At 45.0% G+C, this 14,477-nt stretch overlaps 1 protein-coding gene across 2 annotated transcripts in view; it reads left to right on the forward strand.

The window, feature by feature from the left end:
* Positions 1–13,154, forward strand: part of LOC127005681 (uncharacterized) — an 82,293-nt gene extending 69,139 nt beyond the window's left edge. For both annotated transcript variants that reach the window (XM_050874779.1, XM_050874788.1), the window contains exons 6-7: positions 8,967–9,099; positions 11,818–13,154. In XM_050874779.1, coding sequence (XP_050730736.1) covers positions 8,967–9,099; positions 11,818–11,863 — 179 coding nt within the window. In that variant the 3' untranslated portion in view covers positions 11,864–13,154. The remainder of the gene's footprint in view (positions 1–8,966; positions 9,100–11,817) is intronic.
* Positions 13,155–14,477: the final 1,323 nt, after the last annotated feature.

Genomic DNA, 14,477 nt, shown 5'->3' on the forward strand with positions numbered 1-14,477 from the left:
CGCGGCAGTGTTTCCGGCGCCCCTGGGCTTGTGTAGGGCTGAAGGGCAAGACCTAGACTCAAAGAGGGAACCAGCATCTTAAGCCCGCGGAGATTGAGTGTCGTCAGCAAATAACGGAGAGGAGGGAGGGGAAGGAAAACGCGTACATCACTAAATAGAAAGAAGTACTGAGAGAAGAGAGAGCAGTTTGGAGCACGTGTAGTTAGGCAGGCAGGCAGGTAGATTAAGTGACGTCAGCAAATAATGGAAGGGAAGGAAGGGGAAAGAAAACGCGTATAGCACAACATAGAAAGAAGTGCAGAGAGTAGAGAGAGCAGTTTGGGGCAAGAAGAGACACATTTTGGCACAGCATCCCACCAACTACGTGAACCTGTAACTAGTCCCCTCTTTGTATCATGTGTTGGGGAAGGTGAGGAGGAAACCCGTACACTAAAACCCATCTTGACTTGCGCAGTTCACTCATTCACTCCTCAGCATCTCACTTCTTCGTCATTTTCCCGACTTGTTATCCGAGTAATCGTTGAACCTTTCCTTCCTGTCGAGTGATGCTTTCTTTCTCTCCCTCTCTCTGTATCTCTCTTTCTGTGTGTGTCTCTCCCTTCCTCTCCTTCTCCCTTGTCTTCGCCTCTTCCTCTCTCTCTCTCCCACAATCATCCCTGCCCCAGTTCTCACCTTTAACTTGCCTTCCTGCCGCCCCTTGCTCCTGTGATATATTTTCCCCCCTTCCTTCTTCCATTCTTCACCACCTCACCGACTCTTTTTATCTCTCTTCCTTGCCTCTTTGCACTTCACTCTTCGCTTCCTCTTAGTATCCTCCCCCTTCCTCTTCCTTCTGCTCTCCTCCTCCGCCTTCTTCCTCCTCCTTACCTTCACTCCTTCCTCCTCTCTCCTTTCCATATCTTCTCTCACACCTCCTCATCTCTCCATTTCTTTAATTTGATCCACCTTGTCGTGTCTCCCACATCCTCCTCCTCCTCCTCCTCCTCCTCCTCCTCGTCTTCCTCCTCCTCCGCCTCTTCCTACGCCTCTTCACCTCATCCTTAACCCCCTGCTCCCTACATCCTCCCCATCTGTTCCTTCCTTAACTCCAATCTTCGTGTTGTCATTCCTATTCCTCCTCCTCCTCCTCCTCATCATCATCATCATCATCATCATCGTCATCGTCATCATCATCTTCCTTTTCCTCTTTCTACGGGACTTCTTTGCGTCTTTCATTGCTATTTCCTCACCTTGTTTTTCTCCTCTTCTTCCTGCTCCTCTTCCTCCTCCTCCTTCTCCTCCTCCTCCTCCTCCTGCTCCTCCTCGACTGAGTGCACACGGTAACCCTCGGGGGCGTCACGCTGGTGCGCCCTTCTGCCCCGAGGTGGAGGAACAAGAAGTCTGGACTGGGAGAGAGAGAGAGAGAGAGAGAGAGAGAGAGAGAGAGAGAGAGAGAGAGAGAGAGAGAGAGAGAGAGAGAGAGAGAGAGAGAGAGAGAGAGAGAGAGAGAGAGAGAGAGAGAGAGAGAGAGAGAGAGAGTTAATTAATTACTTATTGATATTAAATACTCATCATTAACTTGCATATTTACCTTTGTCAATTTCCTTTGTTTCCGTTTATTCATCGATTTGCCTGTCGGTCTATTTATCTATATGTACAATCTATCTATTATTTTACTTACCTCTCTGTCTTTATCTGTCTCTTGTTACGCATTATTCCTATCACTAATTATTTCCATATGTTTTTTTTTATTATGATTGTTGAATTATTGTTGTTGTTCTTTTCGTTTTCGTTTTTTATACCTAAGTCCGTGCATTCATTTAAAGGTTAAGTTAAGGGCATATGGTATAGATGCGCGTGGCCTCGGTGCTCATCTCCGTCGCATTCGTATAGAAGGACAAAAACACTTAAGTAACCGTGAGTCAAAAAAAAAAGAGAAAATCTGGTTCGGTAAAGTTGTCTTCTCGCAGCAACAGGAAGAGGAGGAGGAGGATCACGGAGAGCAAAAGAGGGAGGAGGAGGAGAAGAAGAGGAGGAGGAGGGTGAGAAACAAGGAATGGAAGACGTAGGCAGTTCGAAACGGAAATAGTATGAGCCTGCGTACCTTTATTTTTATTTTTGCGTGAGTCAGAGGAATGAACTTGGAAATAGCAAATGAGGGATGCATAGAGAAAGAGGAGGAGGAGAAGGAGGATGGGGAATAAGAAAAAATATATATAAGAGGAGGAGGAAAAGAGGAAAAGCACAAAAGGAGAAAGAGGAGTATGGCAAAAAAAGAAATTAGAGAAGGAGGAAGGGGAATAAGAAAAAATATATATAGGAGGAGGAGGAAAAGAGGAAAAGCACAAAAGGAGAAAGAGGAGTATGGAAAAAAGAAAGAAATTAGAGAAGGAGGAAGGGAAGCGCAAAGAGGAGGACGAAGAGTAGAAGTAGAGATAGGGAAAGGGAGAAGAGGAAGCCGAGGGAGTGTAATGAAAGATGGAGAGAAGATAAGGTCAACAAGCAGCAACAAAGAGATGAAGAAGAAGAAAAAAAAGGCAGAATTAAAGAAAGAAAGCAAAACAGGATGCCAAGAAGAACGAGAACAACTAAAAGAAGAAAGAGACCAAGCAGAGTTGACCGAAATACAAAGTGACCTGACTAAAAAATAATGATAATAGTAATAATAATGATAATAAATAAATAAATAAAAGGACACCATACATCAACTTAGCAAATGAAGACAAACCAAGTAGCCTTATACGTAAAACAAGTGAAAACAAACACACACATAGATAACAGAGGGTGGGAGGAAGAGTTGAAGGGGAGAAGTCGCCAGCCCGTTGATGTATAATAATTGTATATGACGAGGCGGCGGAGGGAGTGAGGGCGAAGGAAAGGCTATAAAATGATTAGTCTGATGAGCCGTGACGAAGAGAGGCTGTGATGATGATTGTCCTCGTTAAGCCTGACTCTAAGGATGGAGGAGGAGGAGGAGGAGGATGGGAAGGAGGAGCAGGAACAAAAGGAAAGGATAAGAAACGAACTGATTACTTGGGTTGGGATAAGGATAAAGGAGCAGGAGGAGGAGGAGGAGGCGGAGGAAGAGGGAAAAGAGGAGAAAGGGAATCAGAAGCAGAAACAAAAGGAGAGAACAAAAGAAAGGAGAAGAACGGGAAGGAGAAAGAAGAAGGCTATGAGGAAGAGGAGGGGCAGCAAGAACAGGAACAAAAGGCGAGAACAAGAGATTGACTGACTGACTGACTGGCTTGAGATTGTGTGGGAACAGGAGCCAATCAAGGAGACCCCAGCAGCGGGGGGCGGGTGAAGGGACGATGTGAGGATAGAGCGACCAGAGGGAGGGAAGAAGAAAAGAAGGCTAAGGAGGAGGAGGAGGAGGAGGAGGCCCTGACAGGATCTACGGTGCCGAGCCAGTGGCAGCGGGCGGGGACGGGAGTAGTGGAGAGGGTGCAGTCGCCCGTGGCTGTCGGTAACCAGTTCCCGTGTTGACGTCAATGGTTCGGTCCCCTGCAGGTGTCTGGCCTCCGGGTCTTCACTTCTCCTCCTCCTCCAACTACTCGTATTCCTTCGTATTTGAGCATTCTCCTACTTGCTTCCATGTCCCTTGCTGTTCTGTTTGCCCTTGTTCAGTCTCCTCTTCCTCCTCCTCTTCCTCCTCCTCTTCCAACTTCTCATTTTCCTTCGTTTTTTTAGCATTCTCCTTGTTTCCATGTCCCTTGTTGCTCTTCTTACCCTTGCTCTGTCTTCTCCTCCTCCTCATTCTCCTCCTCCTCCGTCTTTGAACATTCTCTACCACTCCTTTCCATGTCTCTCGTTGCTCTTTTTGGCCTTACTCTGTCAACTTCTTCTCCTCCTCCTCTTTCTCTTCATCATCATCATCATCATCATCATCCTTCTCTCCTCCTATTCCTCCGTCTTTGAACATTCTCTACCACTCCTCTCCTTGCCCCTCGTCCCTCTCCTCGCCCTCTTTACCCGCCTCTTCCTGTCCAAGTTCCTGCGTTCTTACCTGCCCTGTTCTGTCTCACCTTTCTCAGTCTCCCTGCGCCGCTCACTCTGCTTTCCCTTCTCTTGTTGTTGTTGTTGTTCCTTGCCTTGCCTTGTCCTACCTTGACCTTCCTTGTCCTTGTTTTTCTCATCGTTCCGTCTCACTGCTATGTCCTCCCGCCTCCTTCCACTTTTTTTTCTCTCCTCCTTCCTTCCTGTTTACTTTGTGTTGATATACGATGTTTTTTGTTTTGCGGCCTTCCTTCCTTCCGTCTTTCCTTTCTTCCTTATTTTTTCTTCCTTTCTTGCTTTTCTTCCTCTCTTTCTTCCTTCCTCATTCTTTTCTTTCTTCATTCCTTCTTTCCTTCCTTACGATCAATCATTCATTCCTCTTTTTAAGGTTGTAATTTCACTCCTTCCTTTCATTCTACCTTTCTTCTTTTTACTTTCTTTCTTTCCTCCTACCTACCTCTCTCCATTCCTTTCTTCCTTCCTTCCATTCTTCCGTCTTTTTCTCCCTACCTTCTCTTTTCCTTCCTTTCTTCCTGCCGTCCTTCCTACCTTCTTTTCTTCATTCATTACTTCCTCCTTTCAGTCTCGCTGCTTTCTTTTTCAATCGTTATTAGAGGTGAGGAGGAGAGGACAGCCTTGTAGTATTCCGAGCAACTAGACAGCGTTAACACCCTCACACTTACGCTTTCGTGTCAAGGTAGGGGCATACGCTAGAGCTGCGCGTGGCTTCGGTGTTCATCTCCGTTGCATTGGCCCTTGAGAGAGAGAGAGAGGCTGAGGGAGAGGGAGAGGGAGAGAGAGAGAGAGAGAATAGAAGGAGGGGAGGAGGGGAAAGAAATAATAGAAAAGGACGAAAAGAAGAGAGAGGAGTAGTGGAAAACAAGTTATTGTGGGAAAGGAAAGAAGAGGAGGAGGAGGAGGAGGAGGAGGAGGAGGAGGAAAGGGTAAGTGAAGGAGCAGCTGCTGGGTGGAGGAGAAGAAAACTGGTGCTGCCCACAAAAAGGAGGGTTCCAGGCTTCCTTTGTTTACCTCTCACCGCTTTTCCTCCGCCCTGGGCCACGGAGAGTCCTGGAGCGCGGGAGGGGTCGTCTGGGCTTCAAGGGGGGGCGGGGGGAAGGGGGGGAGGCTGGGGAGGTGAAGGGGGACTGGGGAGGGGAAGGGGGAAGGGAGGGAGCTGAGGCTGGCTGATCCCAAACACCCAGCGAAGCATCGAAGTGAGACGAGTGTTTGCTTGTTGTTGCTGACTTGTTTACTGAGAGAGAGAGAGAGAGAGAGAGAGAGAGAGAGAGAGAGAGAGAGAGAGAGAGAGATGGGGGGGGGGGGGAATTCAGTATGTATATTGTATCACTGATTTGATCTTGGTTCGCTTGTCTTGTACACGTCGAGACTTTTTGACGCCGTGATATTTTGCTGAAGAAAGCCTCCGCCCTTCACCCCCTCCTCTCTCTCTCTCTTTCTCTCTCTCCCTCTCTCTAAATAAATAAATAGATAAATAGATAAAGAGTGTAAGAAACAAACAAAGAAAATAGTAAATAAATAAATAAACGTTAAACAAATCAATAAGTAAATGGAAGGAAATAATTGAATCCTGAATGCTCGTAAAAGGAGTCCCCCAAAATTGCTGAACAAGTTAATGATGCCCATAAAAAAAACTCCAGAAAAGACCAGAAAATTAATCTTTACGTGAATAGTGAGACAGATATTACTCATCGACATGTCATCATTATTTTACTCTCTGTTTAGCCTTTTAGCACCACCACTAACAACATGGAAGAAGGTAGAAGCAAGGCAGCAGGTGTGTAATTTAAAACACTAATGATGTAAGAAAGAAAGAAAAAAACAGACAATGTATTCACCATGTAATGATTAGACATCCGCTGAGGCGCTGAATTTTTTTTATCTCGCTTCTTGGAATTCGTTCACTTTTGTTCGCTTTTTTTCTTTTTTAGGGGCACTTTCACAAGACGACTGGTAACTGAATCTACATATTGCCTTTTCGGTTTCGTTCACTAATCCTCACTTTTTTGGACGGACCTCTTCTTCCATTAGGCGATTAGAATCTCTGTAAATTAATCTGTATCTTGCATTTCCGAGTTTGTTCACTTATCCTCACTTTTTTGGACGGACCTCTTCTTCCATTAGGCGACTAGAAACTCTGTAAATTAATCTGTATCTTGCATTTCCGAGTTTGTTCACTTATCGTCACTTTTTTGGACGCACCATTAGACCACAAAACAACTGGAATCTCTGCACCTGAATCTCTACCTTGCCTTTTTTTATCTCGTTCACTATTCATCGCTTTTTTAGAAGAGCCATTAGTCGACTGGAGTCTGTTACCTGCTCCTTTTTTGTGTGTGTAAACCTTCTCGTATCAACACAGGTGCCAAGGGGGAGGGAACAGCGGTCCATATAATTAGACTTCGAAACCTTAGTAGATCCATTTAACCCGGTAGCAGCGACGGGCCAAATTTGTGGCTTTACCGTGTACCAGCTATGGGCCAAATTTTTACCTTGATATAAACCCCCAAAATAGAGGATGCGTAAACTGATCACAAATGCGTTGGTACTATATATTATGAAATGGTTTGCGTGAGTGATGATTCTTTCTCATTGTTTTGCTTACAGGGGCCTTTAAGATACATGATGCCCGCACCTACCGGGTTAAAAAGGCTCTCGCAGAAGTTGTAGGCGTTTCCATTTTGGTGTTTTCATGTCCCTGGTGGTAGTTTTGGAAGGATTCTAGGCCATGAACAGGAAGACACTCATGACAACTCGACGCATCTCCTCTGCGGCCTTTAACCCCTTGAGTGCAGATTTCCTACAAGAAGACATCACCAAGCTACAGGAATGGAACAAAAAGTGACTGCCACAATTCAATGAAGAAAAACGTAAAGTCCTGCACCTTGGGAGGGGATATCCAGCATACCAATACCATATGGGAAATACTCCACTATCCACAACAGAGACAGAGAAAGACATGGAAGTAAATGTTACCAGGCTACCAGTGAAAACCAAATCCGTGCCAATCGCAGCAGACAGGTTAAGAGTAGTCGTAACAGGAGCCCGCAGCGTTTGGGTCGTAGAACATCTCGCTGACGCTGTCCACGGCGCAATGAAACTTCGCGATATACAGAGGAACCGATACCGAGAGAGTTAGGTAGAACTGTGTCCCAGAAGGTTCATTCGCTCCAGGATGTATCTGTCTAAGCCCAGCAGGAAGATACTTAATGGTTTGGATCACGCAACGAGGGAAAAAAATACCATTACCGATAGAATTCTGCCCAACCTGTGACATGCGGCAATTATTTGTTTATAGCCGCATTATTTTGCACACGAAAGATGAATTCTGTATGTTTATATTTTACTTTAGTGTGTACAGTATTGACGAGTATCTAAATTAAAGAAGAATAACCACTTCCGCTTGAGAAGTATACTGAGTTGAGAGTAATTTGATACCCCTGTAGATATTAGCCTCGAAATCATTATCATTTGCACCCTGTTAGATGGGCGTATATCATGGTCCTGCTAACATCAATCAAAAGTACGTGTAGATATCATTATACAGAGCCTGTTTACACGGGCGTCACACCTCGCCGCTGCCAGACGCAAGAACTGTAGGAGTGGTATACGAGAGTTGCTCCCGCCCTTGAGGTCTTATTTGAATCGAGATGATGTTTTGTCACTTCTCTCTCTGTTCTTGATTCTCTCAGTGACTTATTATTATGTTCTTGATCCTCTCTGTTTTTTTATTCTGTTCTTGATTCTGTTCTTGATTCTGTTTTTGATTCTGTTATTGATTCTGTTTTTGATTCTCTGTTCTTGATCCTCTGTTCTTGATCCTGTTTTGATTCTTTGTTCTTGATTCTGTTCTTGATCCTCTGTTCTTGATTCTCTGTTCTTGATCCTCTGTTTTTGATTCTGTTCTTGATCCTCTGTTCTTGATTCTCTGTTCTTGATCCTCTGTTCTTGATCCTGTTTTGATTCTCTGTTCTTGATTCTGTTCTTGATTATCTGTTCTTGATCCTCTGTTCTTGATTCTGTTCTTGATCCTCTGTTCTTGATTCTGTTCTTGATCCTCTGTGTTCTTGATTCTGTTCTCGATCCTCTGTTTTGATTCTTTCTGTTTTTGATTCTCAGTGACATTCCTATGTTCTTGATTCTCACAGTGACGCATTTCTCTATTGATTCTCTCTGTTCTTGATTTTTTACTCTGTTATTGATTCTCTCTATTTTTCATCCTTTCAGTACTTGATTCTCACAGTGATTTATTCCTATGTTATTGATTCTCTTTGTTTTTAACCCTATCTATTCTTCATTTTCACAGTGACGTTTTTTTTTTTCCTTCCCAATACACACTTACTTGATTTCCAATACACACACTTGATTTTTTACTCTGTTATTGATTCTCTCTATTTTTCATCCTCTCAGTACTTGATTCTCACAGTGATTTATTCCTATGTTATTGATTCTCTTTGTTTTTAACCCTATCTATTCTTCATTTTCACAGTGACGTGTTTTTTTTTCCTTCCCAATACACACTTACATACTCAAATGACGACGAATTAAGGAAAAAGAAGGTGACAGATATACGTACATCAATTCTGTCATGGATTCAGCTCTTTCAAAATTTATAATTGTGGGTCTCTTTTTAAGATAGATTCAACCTATCTATCCGTCTATCTTTTCTCTTGTTACTTCACTTCACCTCACGTCATTTCCCTCGCTAATTGCCTGTGTCACTCTTTCTTAACTTCCCTTCCCTTCCTTTTCCTTCCCACTATTCTCCCTTCCCTTTCCTTTGCTTCCCTTCCCTTCCCCATACTTTATTTCTTTTACCTTCCCTCCCCATCCCTATACTTCCTTTACCTTCCCTTCCCTTCCCTTCCCTTCCCTTCCCTTCCTTTCCCTCCCCTTCCCTTTACTCCCCATCCCTTCCTTTCCCATCCCTTTCCTTCCTTAACTAACCCGCAGTGCCTTGTCCTCCGCAGGTGACGAGATCTTGGCGGTGAACGGACGGTCCCTCTCCGGCCTGAGTCACGCTGAGGCCATCGCCGTGTTCCGCTCCATCCGCGCAGGGAAGGTGATCATGCACGTGGGGCGCCGCACAACCTCCAGCAGCAGGTGAGTAGCATCAGTAGTAGTAGTAGTAGTAGTAGTAGTAGTAGGAGGAGGAGGAGGAGTACCACAAGCTCAACGTCCTCCATAAAGCTACAGCCTCCGTGTCTTATCCATGAATGTCCAGACGGTGCTTTGAAAGTGTCCATCACGTGTCACTCTTTAGGGCCGCGGGACGTCAGCTTACACGCGGCCTCTCCCCCACCAAGAAAGGGCGCCCGGCTATATAATCTAATCCCTCACGCTCCCCCTCCTCGTCGTCTGAATAGTAGTAGCGCTCCTTAGTAGTGCTCCTCAGAGTCTTCAAACGTCTCTCTCCATGCATGCGATACGAGTCTTCATCATAGGAAACCTGCCGCCTCCTAGTTGTATTGGGTTTATCGTTAGTGTGTGTGTGTGTGTGTGTGTGTGTGTGTGTGTGTGTGTGTGTGTGTGTGTGTGTGTGTGTGTGTATCGTTAGTGTCGTAATTCTTCAAGCGTTTGGGGCATTTGTGATAGGTTACTGTTGAGTGTTGTTGGTCATCAGTATAGTAGTAGTAGTCGGGGGGAGGGAGGGGGTAGTAGTAGAAGTAGTCGTGGTAGTTTTTTTGTTGTTGTTGTTGTAGTAGTAATAGTAAACAACAATAACTCGCTTCATATAAATCCACGTTGTCATTTGTTTCTTTTTCTTTGTTTTAAGTGGGAGTTATTTTTCACCTCCTTGTCCCGTGCTGGCAATAGGATTCACCACCCGAACACTAGACGTCACTCCCGTTCGAGCCCCTCAGCTGCAGGAAGTTCAGACCTTCAAAACTCGGCTGCTACAAAACTCCTGACCTTTCCCTTCTCGCCCACGCCAACGGGACATAGAAAACTGTAACCTTGAACGTATGACAAAAACAAGAGATAAAAAAAAAAATCACCCTCTCCGTCAGACAATTTTCCGTGTAAAGTCATCACGTGTTTTATTTGCATCCCGCGGTTTTCCTTAACACACTCGCTATTTTCTGTTTTATTTACATCTACATAAAAAAAGTCTAACAAGAACCCCTAAAATTCCTCCTCTCCGTCAGACTTATTTTCCGCGTTAACTCATTACGTCTTTCATTTGCATCCCGTGGTTTTCCTTCATACTCTCGCTGTTTTCTTCCTTACACAAAAGCCCTCTTGAATAATCCTCTTGCACTCAGCTTTAATGGAGTCAGCGCTTTAAAAATAATCTCCGCCAGGGTTTCTTCACTCAATCAGTAAATTTGCCGTGTTAACTCACCACGCGGTTATCCTTCACACTCCCGCTGTTTCTTCCTTACACAAAAAGCCTCTTGAATAATCTTCTTGCACACTCGGGTTTAATGGAGTTGGCGCTTTAAAAATAATCTCCGCCAGGTTTTCTTCACTCTCAGTCAGTGGTTGACCTTTAAAGGGACCTCGCTCGCCCGCGGCACGGCCAGTATGGGTACGCACGCCGGGGCAGGAGGAGGAGGTGGTGATGGGAGGGGGGGGCGCCGCGCACACCTCGGGTTAGGCAGGGCGGCGGCCAAGACGTGTCTCATCAACTCTCCACTCGTCGATTATCAACACCCTCGCCTCTCGTCGCCTTGCTGTCTAACCTTTCTTTCAACACCTGTCCCGTCTGTCTGTCTATCCCCTTCGTCGCCATGCTGTCTCACCTTTCTTTCATCACCTGTCCTGGCTGTCTGTCTCTCTGTATGTATGTATGTATGTGACCTTCATCGTGGACTGTTTTATGAAGCTTTCTCTTTCTTCGGATTTTCCTTCCTCAATCCAGACTATTTTTTTTTTAGTTGATGTTACTGTCTCACTTTTCTTGCTTCACCTGTCCTGCCTGTCCATCTGTCTGCCTGTCTGTTTGTCTGTCTTCCTCGTGGAGTGTTTCATGGGCTTTCTCTTTCTTTGGACTTTCACCCCTCAACGTAGACTCATTTTTCAGTCTGCGTTTCATATATTTCATCTCGCTTTAACCCTTTTCGTAATACAAGAATGATAATAGAATATAATAGAAAAGAATAAATCATCTTTTCGTACCATCAAATTAATGCTTACCTGAGAGGCGTAGCGGCGAATTAGGGGATGAAATATTGGAGAAGAAAAAAAATATAAAAGAATGATCAGTGACGTTTGCGGCTATTTTTAGCGCGCCCAGTACCGCACCGTGCAGGCGTTGCCCACCAGCGAGTGTCTGGGGGTGATGCGTTCCCTAGCGAGGCAGCGATGTGTATTTTTTCCTCCTCCATCACTTTGCCGTCAGATGAAGCTTTTATTTGTACCTCTAATGCGCATAATTTAAATATATCTCAAGTAAAAGCGTATGATATTCTTTCCTTCTTTCTGTCTTTCTTTCTTTCTTTCACCTGGTTAGATTTTCCCTGTTCTTTCGTTTTTCTATCTTTGACGTGATTAGATTCTCACTTTAATCCTTTCTTTCTTTCTTTCACGAGATGAGACTCCCGGTTCTTTCTTTTTCTTTCTTTCAAGTGATTAGATTTTCCTTTTAGTTCTTTCCTTCTTTCTTTCACGAGATTAGACTCCTTGTTCTTTCTTTATTCTTTCTCTCACGTGATTATATTCTCCCTTCAGTTCTTTTTTCCTTCCTTTCATTCTTTCTTTCTCTCTTCCTTTCATTCACCAGATTAGACTCTCCCTGAAGCTTTACAGGCAGCCACAGGACAGGTTCAGCCTTTTTTTATAGTACCTCCTCTAACGTGCTATTTATCTACATTTCAGATCTTCCAAATCCAAATCCTGCGATGAGTTGGATAAGATGGAGTAGAGTGTCTCCATCACCACACCCCATGCCGAGCCTCTGCCCTCACCTGCACACTGAGAGCGCCGCCTCCCTCCTGCTGGCCCTGCAAGAGATAATCACCGGGATGAAAACCGAAAGAAAACGAGAGTCGAGGCGGAGCAGGAGGACGCAGGTGACACAACGAGCAGGGTGAGGCGATGGAAGCTGGAAGAACGAGGACGGGCAATGTCACTCAGGCGGATATATTTGACTCTGGAATGCCACTCAAACTTCACTTTTCTCACGGTTATGATAGTGACAATAACACTGATGTTCTGAGTGCTGCATCGAAAAAGAAAAAGTGACGGTGATAGCGGAAGTAAGACTAGCTATTGACCCAAGAAAGTGCCTTCGAGTGATGTGCCTTAACTATGAGAAGCGAAGTTCACACAGACAAGTTAGCGGAGGAGAGTTGTTGCGTGCGTCGGGGTGTTGTTTGAAGCTTTACCAAAGGGCGGCCGTGCAAGGGGCGGCTGCTGGCGGCGTCCTTGAGTGAGGGGGCTGCGGCGACCGTGACCAAACCACGCACCTGCCATCCATCGAGAGGATCCACAGGTGTTCTCGAGCGTTGGATCTTACCTGTATAGTGTTTGTGTGTGTGTGTGTGTGTGTGTGTGTGTGTGTGTGTGTGTGTGTGTGTGTGTGTGTGTGTGTGTGTGTGTGTGTGTGTGTGTGTGTGTGCGTGTGCGTGTGCGTGTGTGCAAATTAAGGTCAGTTCTGTGTGCTTCCTTTCCCTTCTGTACACTTTCCTCACTGCATGGTCGGTCTTGACAGTTGTATAATATGATGTGTAACCAAAAAATCTGTAAATGATTCATATTTCTCTTATTTTTCCTTCTCCTCCCACTCCTCCTCCTCCTCCTACCACTGCTATTACTACTACTACTACTACTACTACTACTACTACTACTACTACAACTAACACTATTTCTACTAATACTATGTCTTGATAATTTATGTTAAGTAGCTAGTTATCATAGCACACTTGAATAGGAGATTATAGAATATTGTTAGATCACTTTTGTACATACATAAGTTTTTCATACTGAAGAAGATAATGTTAGAGTATTTTTTTTACCTGTGTGTTTCCTACTGAAGCTAATTAAGTGTCAACGAGAGTTCTGGGAAGCTGTACACTCTCGCCTTCAAGAGTGACACGTATATATCATGTATTTTCTTCAAGACACTTTCCCCTTTCTTGTTCCGCTGTTGGTTCTAGTCTTACTTTTTACCATTTTTATTACACAGAATATAATTATTTACAGTTGAAGAGCTGCTTATGATTTTGCATCCTCTTGAAATCCCTGTTTGTCTCACACGAGTCTATATCACGTCGCATTATCTTGTCGATGTGGCCAAGTTTGGAAAGCCACGACCGCCGAACGCCCACATTATGCATACAAGAGGCGTACCGTACAGCCCTTCACTCCCCGGCACAAGAATGACAAAAAGCAGGAACACCTTCAGGAAAGAGGCAGCACCGTTCCAGAGCGGCAAGAACCAGGAGCTGTTGGGCTGGCTGGTGGTGGGCGGCGAGGTCTTGGGCGAGGCGGCGGGGGCGACATGACGGCCGAGCACACCCACGGCCGTGTAGGGACCTTGTGTGTGTAGGGTAGCTCGTCCCCACCGCAGAGACCCCTGACTACTGTGCCCATGTTTGGAAGCTCTCCCTCCCTCGTGGCTAGGTGGACGGGAGCAGGGATGTTGCCCGGCCTCCCGCCCACACGCACACGCAGCCCTACGCCACACACTCACAGTGGCACCAGATCACACTCTTCCTCGCCTTTCACGCTAATGACTCCCATTACTCGAGGTACTAAAACGCCTTTCTTTCTTCGGGAGGAGTGGGAGTTGTTTCATGGATTTCGATTTTCTTTTTTTTTCTTTTTTCATATTCTCAATCTATCAGTATATTTCCCTCCTATGTTCTAACCTTGAGCTTCCGTTCCCGTTGTTTATATTCCCACGCCGCCGCCCACCGAGCTATCAACATCGCCACCACATGACATTTTAAGATAGTTGTGGTTCGTCCCCGGAGGCTTGCTTTCTACCGCAGCGTTAAAATTACCAAAGGGAGCTTTAGTGCCACATCTGAAAGACAATCGGAGGGGTAGGTATTGCTGGGAAACACTAAATGACGTTGTTTTTTATGGTATTGCTGCTACTGGTGTTACTGGTTTTGCTTATGTTAATGTTGTTATTACGAGTGTTTTATTAGTTGCTACGGTACAGTAACCCACTTAAATAACCCTCTTAAATAACCCACTTAGCGATCGTTATCTCTTTAAAATTCCTTCCTATAATCGAGATGAACACAATGATGATCACGGTGTGGTTTACCGACTTCCTGTGGCGGGCCAAGGACTCCCTGCAACATGTGTACCGACCACGAGAGTTCGTATCTTGTTTTAAATCTATGAACCATCGCGTAGTCTGACGATTGGCCGTGTTATGACGAAACCGCAAGTACTGGGCCTTGGTGGTGGGTCTGGCAATCATGTGTAGTCTAGATAAAAATAGAAACAAATAGAGTGATATCGGTGAATAGAGAGGGGGAATGGAGGCTGTACGTATTAGAAATCCCACCTTGTTGAATAGT

Source organism: Eriocheir sinensis, chromosome 3 (assembly GCF_024679095.1).
Source record: "Eriocheir sinensis breed Jianghai 21 chromosome 3, ASM2467909v1, whole genome shotgun sequence".
NCBI lineage: Eukaryota > Metazoa > Arthropoda > Malacostraca > Decapoda > Varunidae > Eriocheir > Eriocheir sinensis.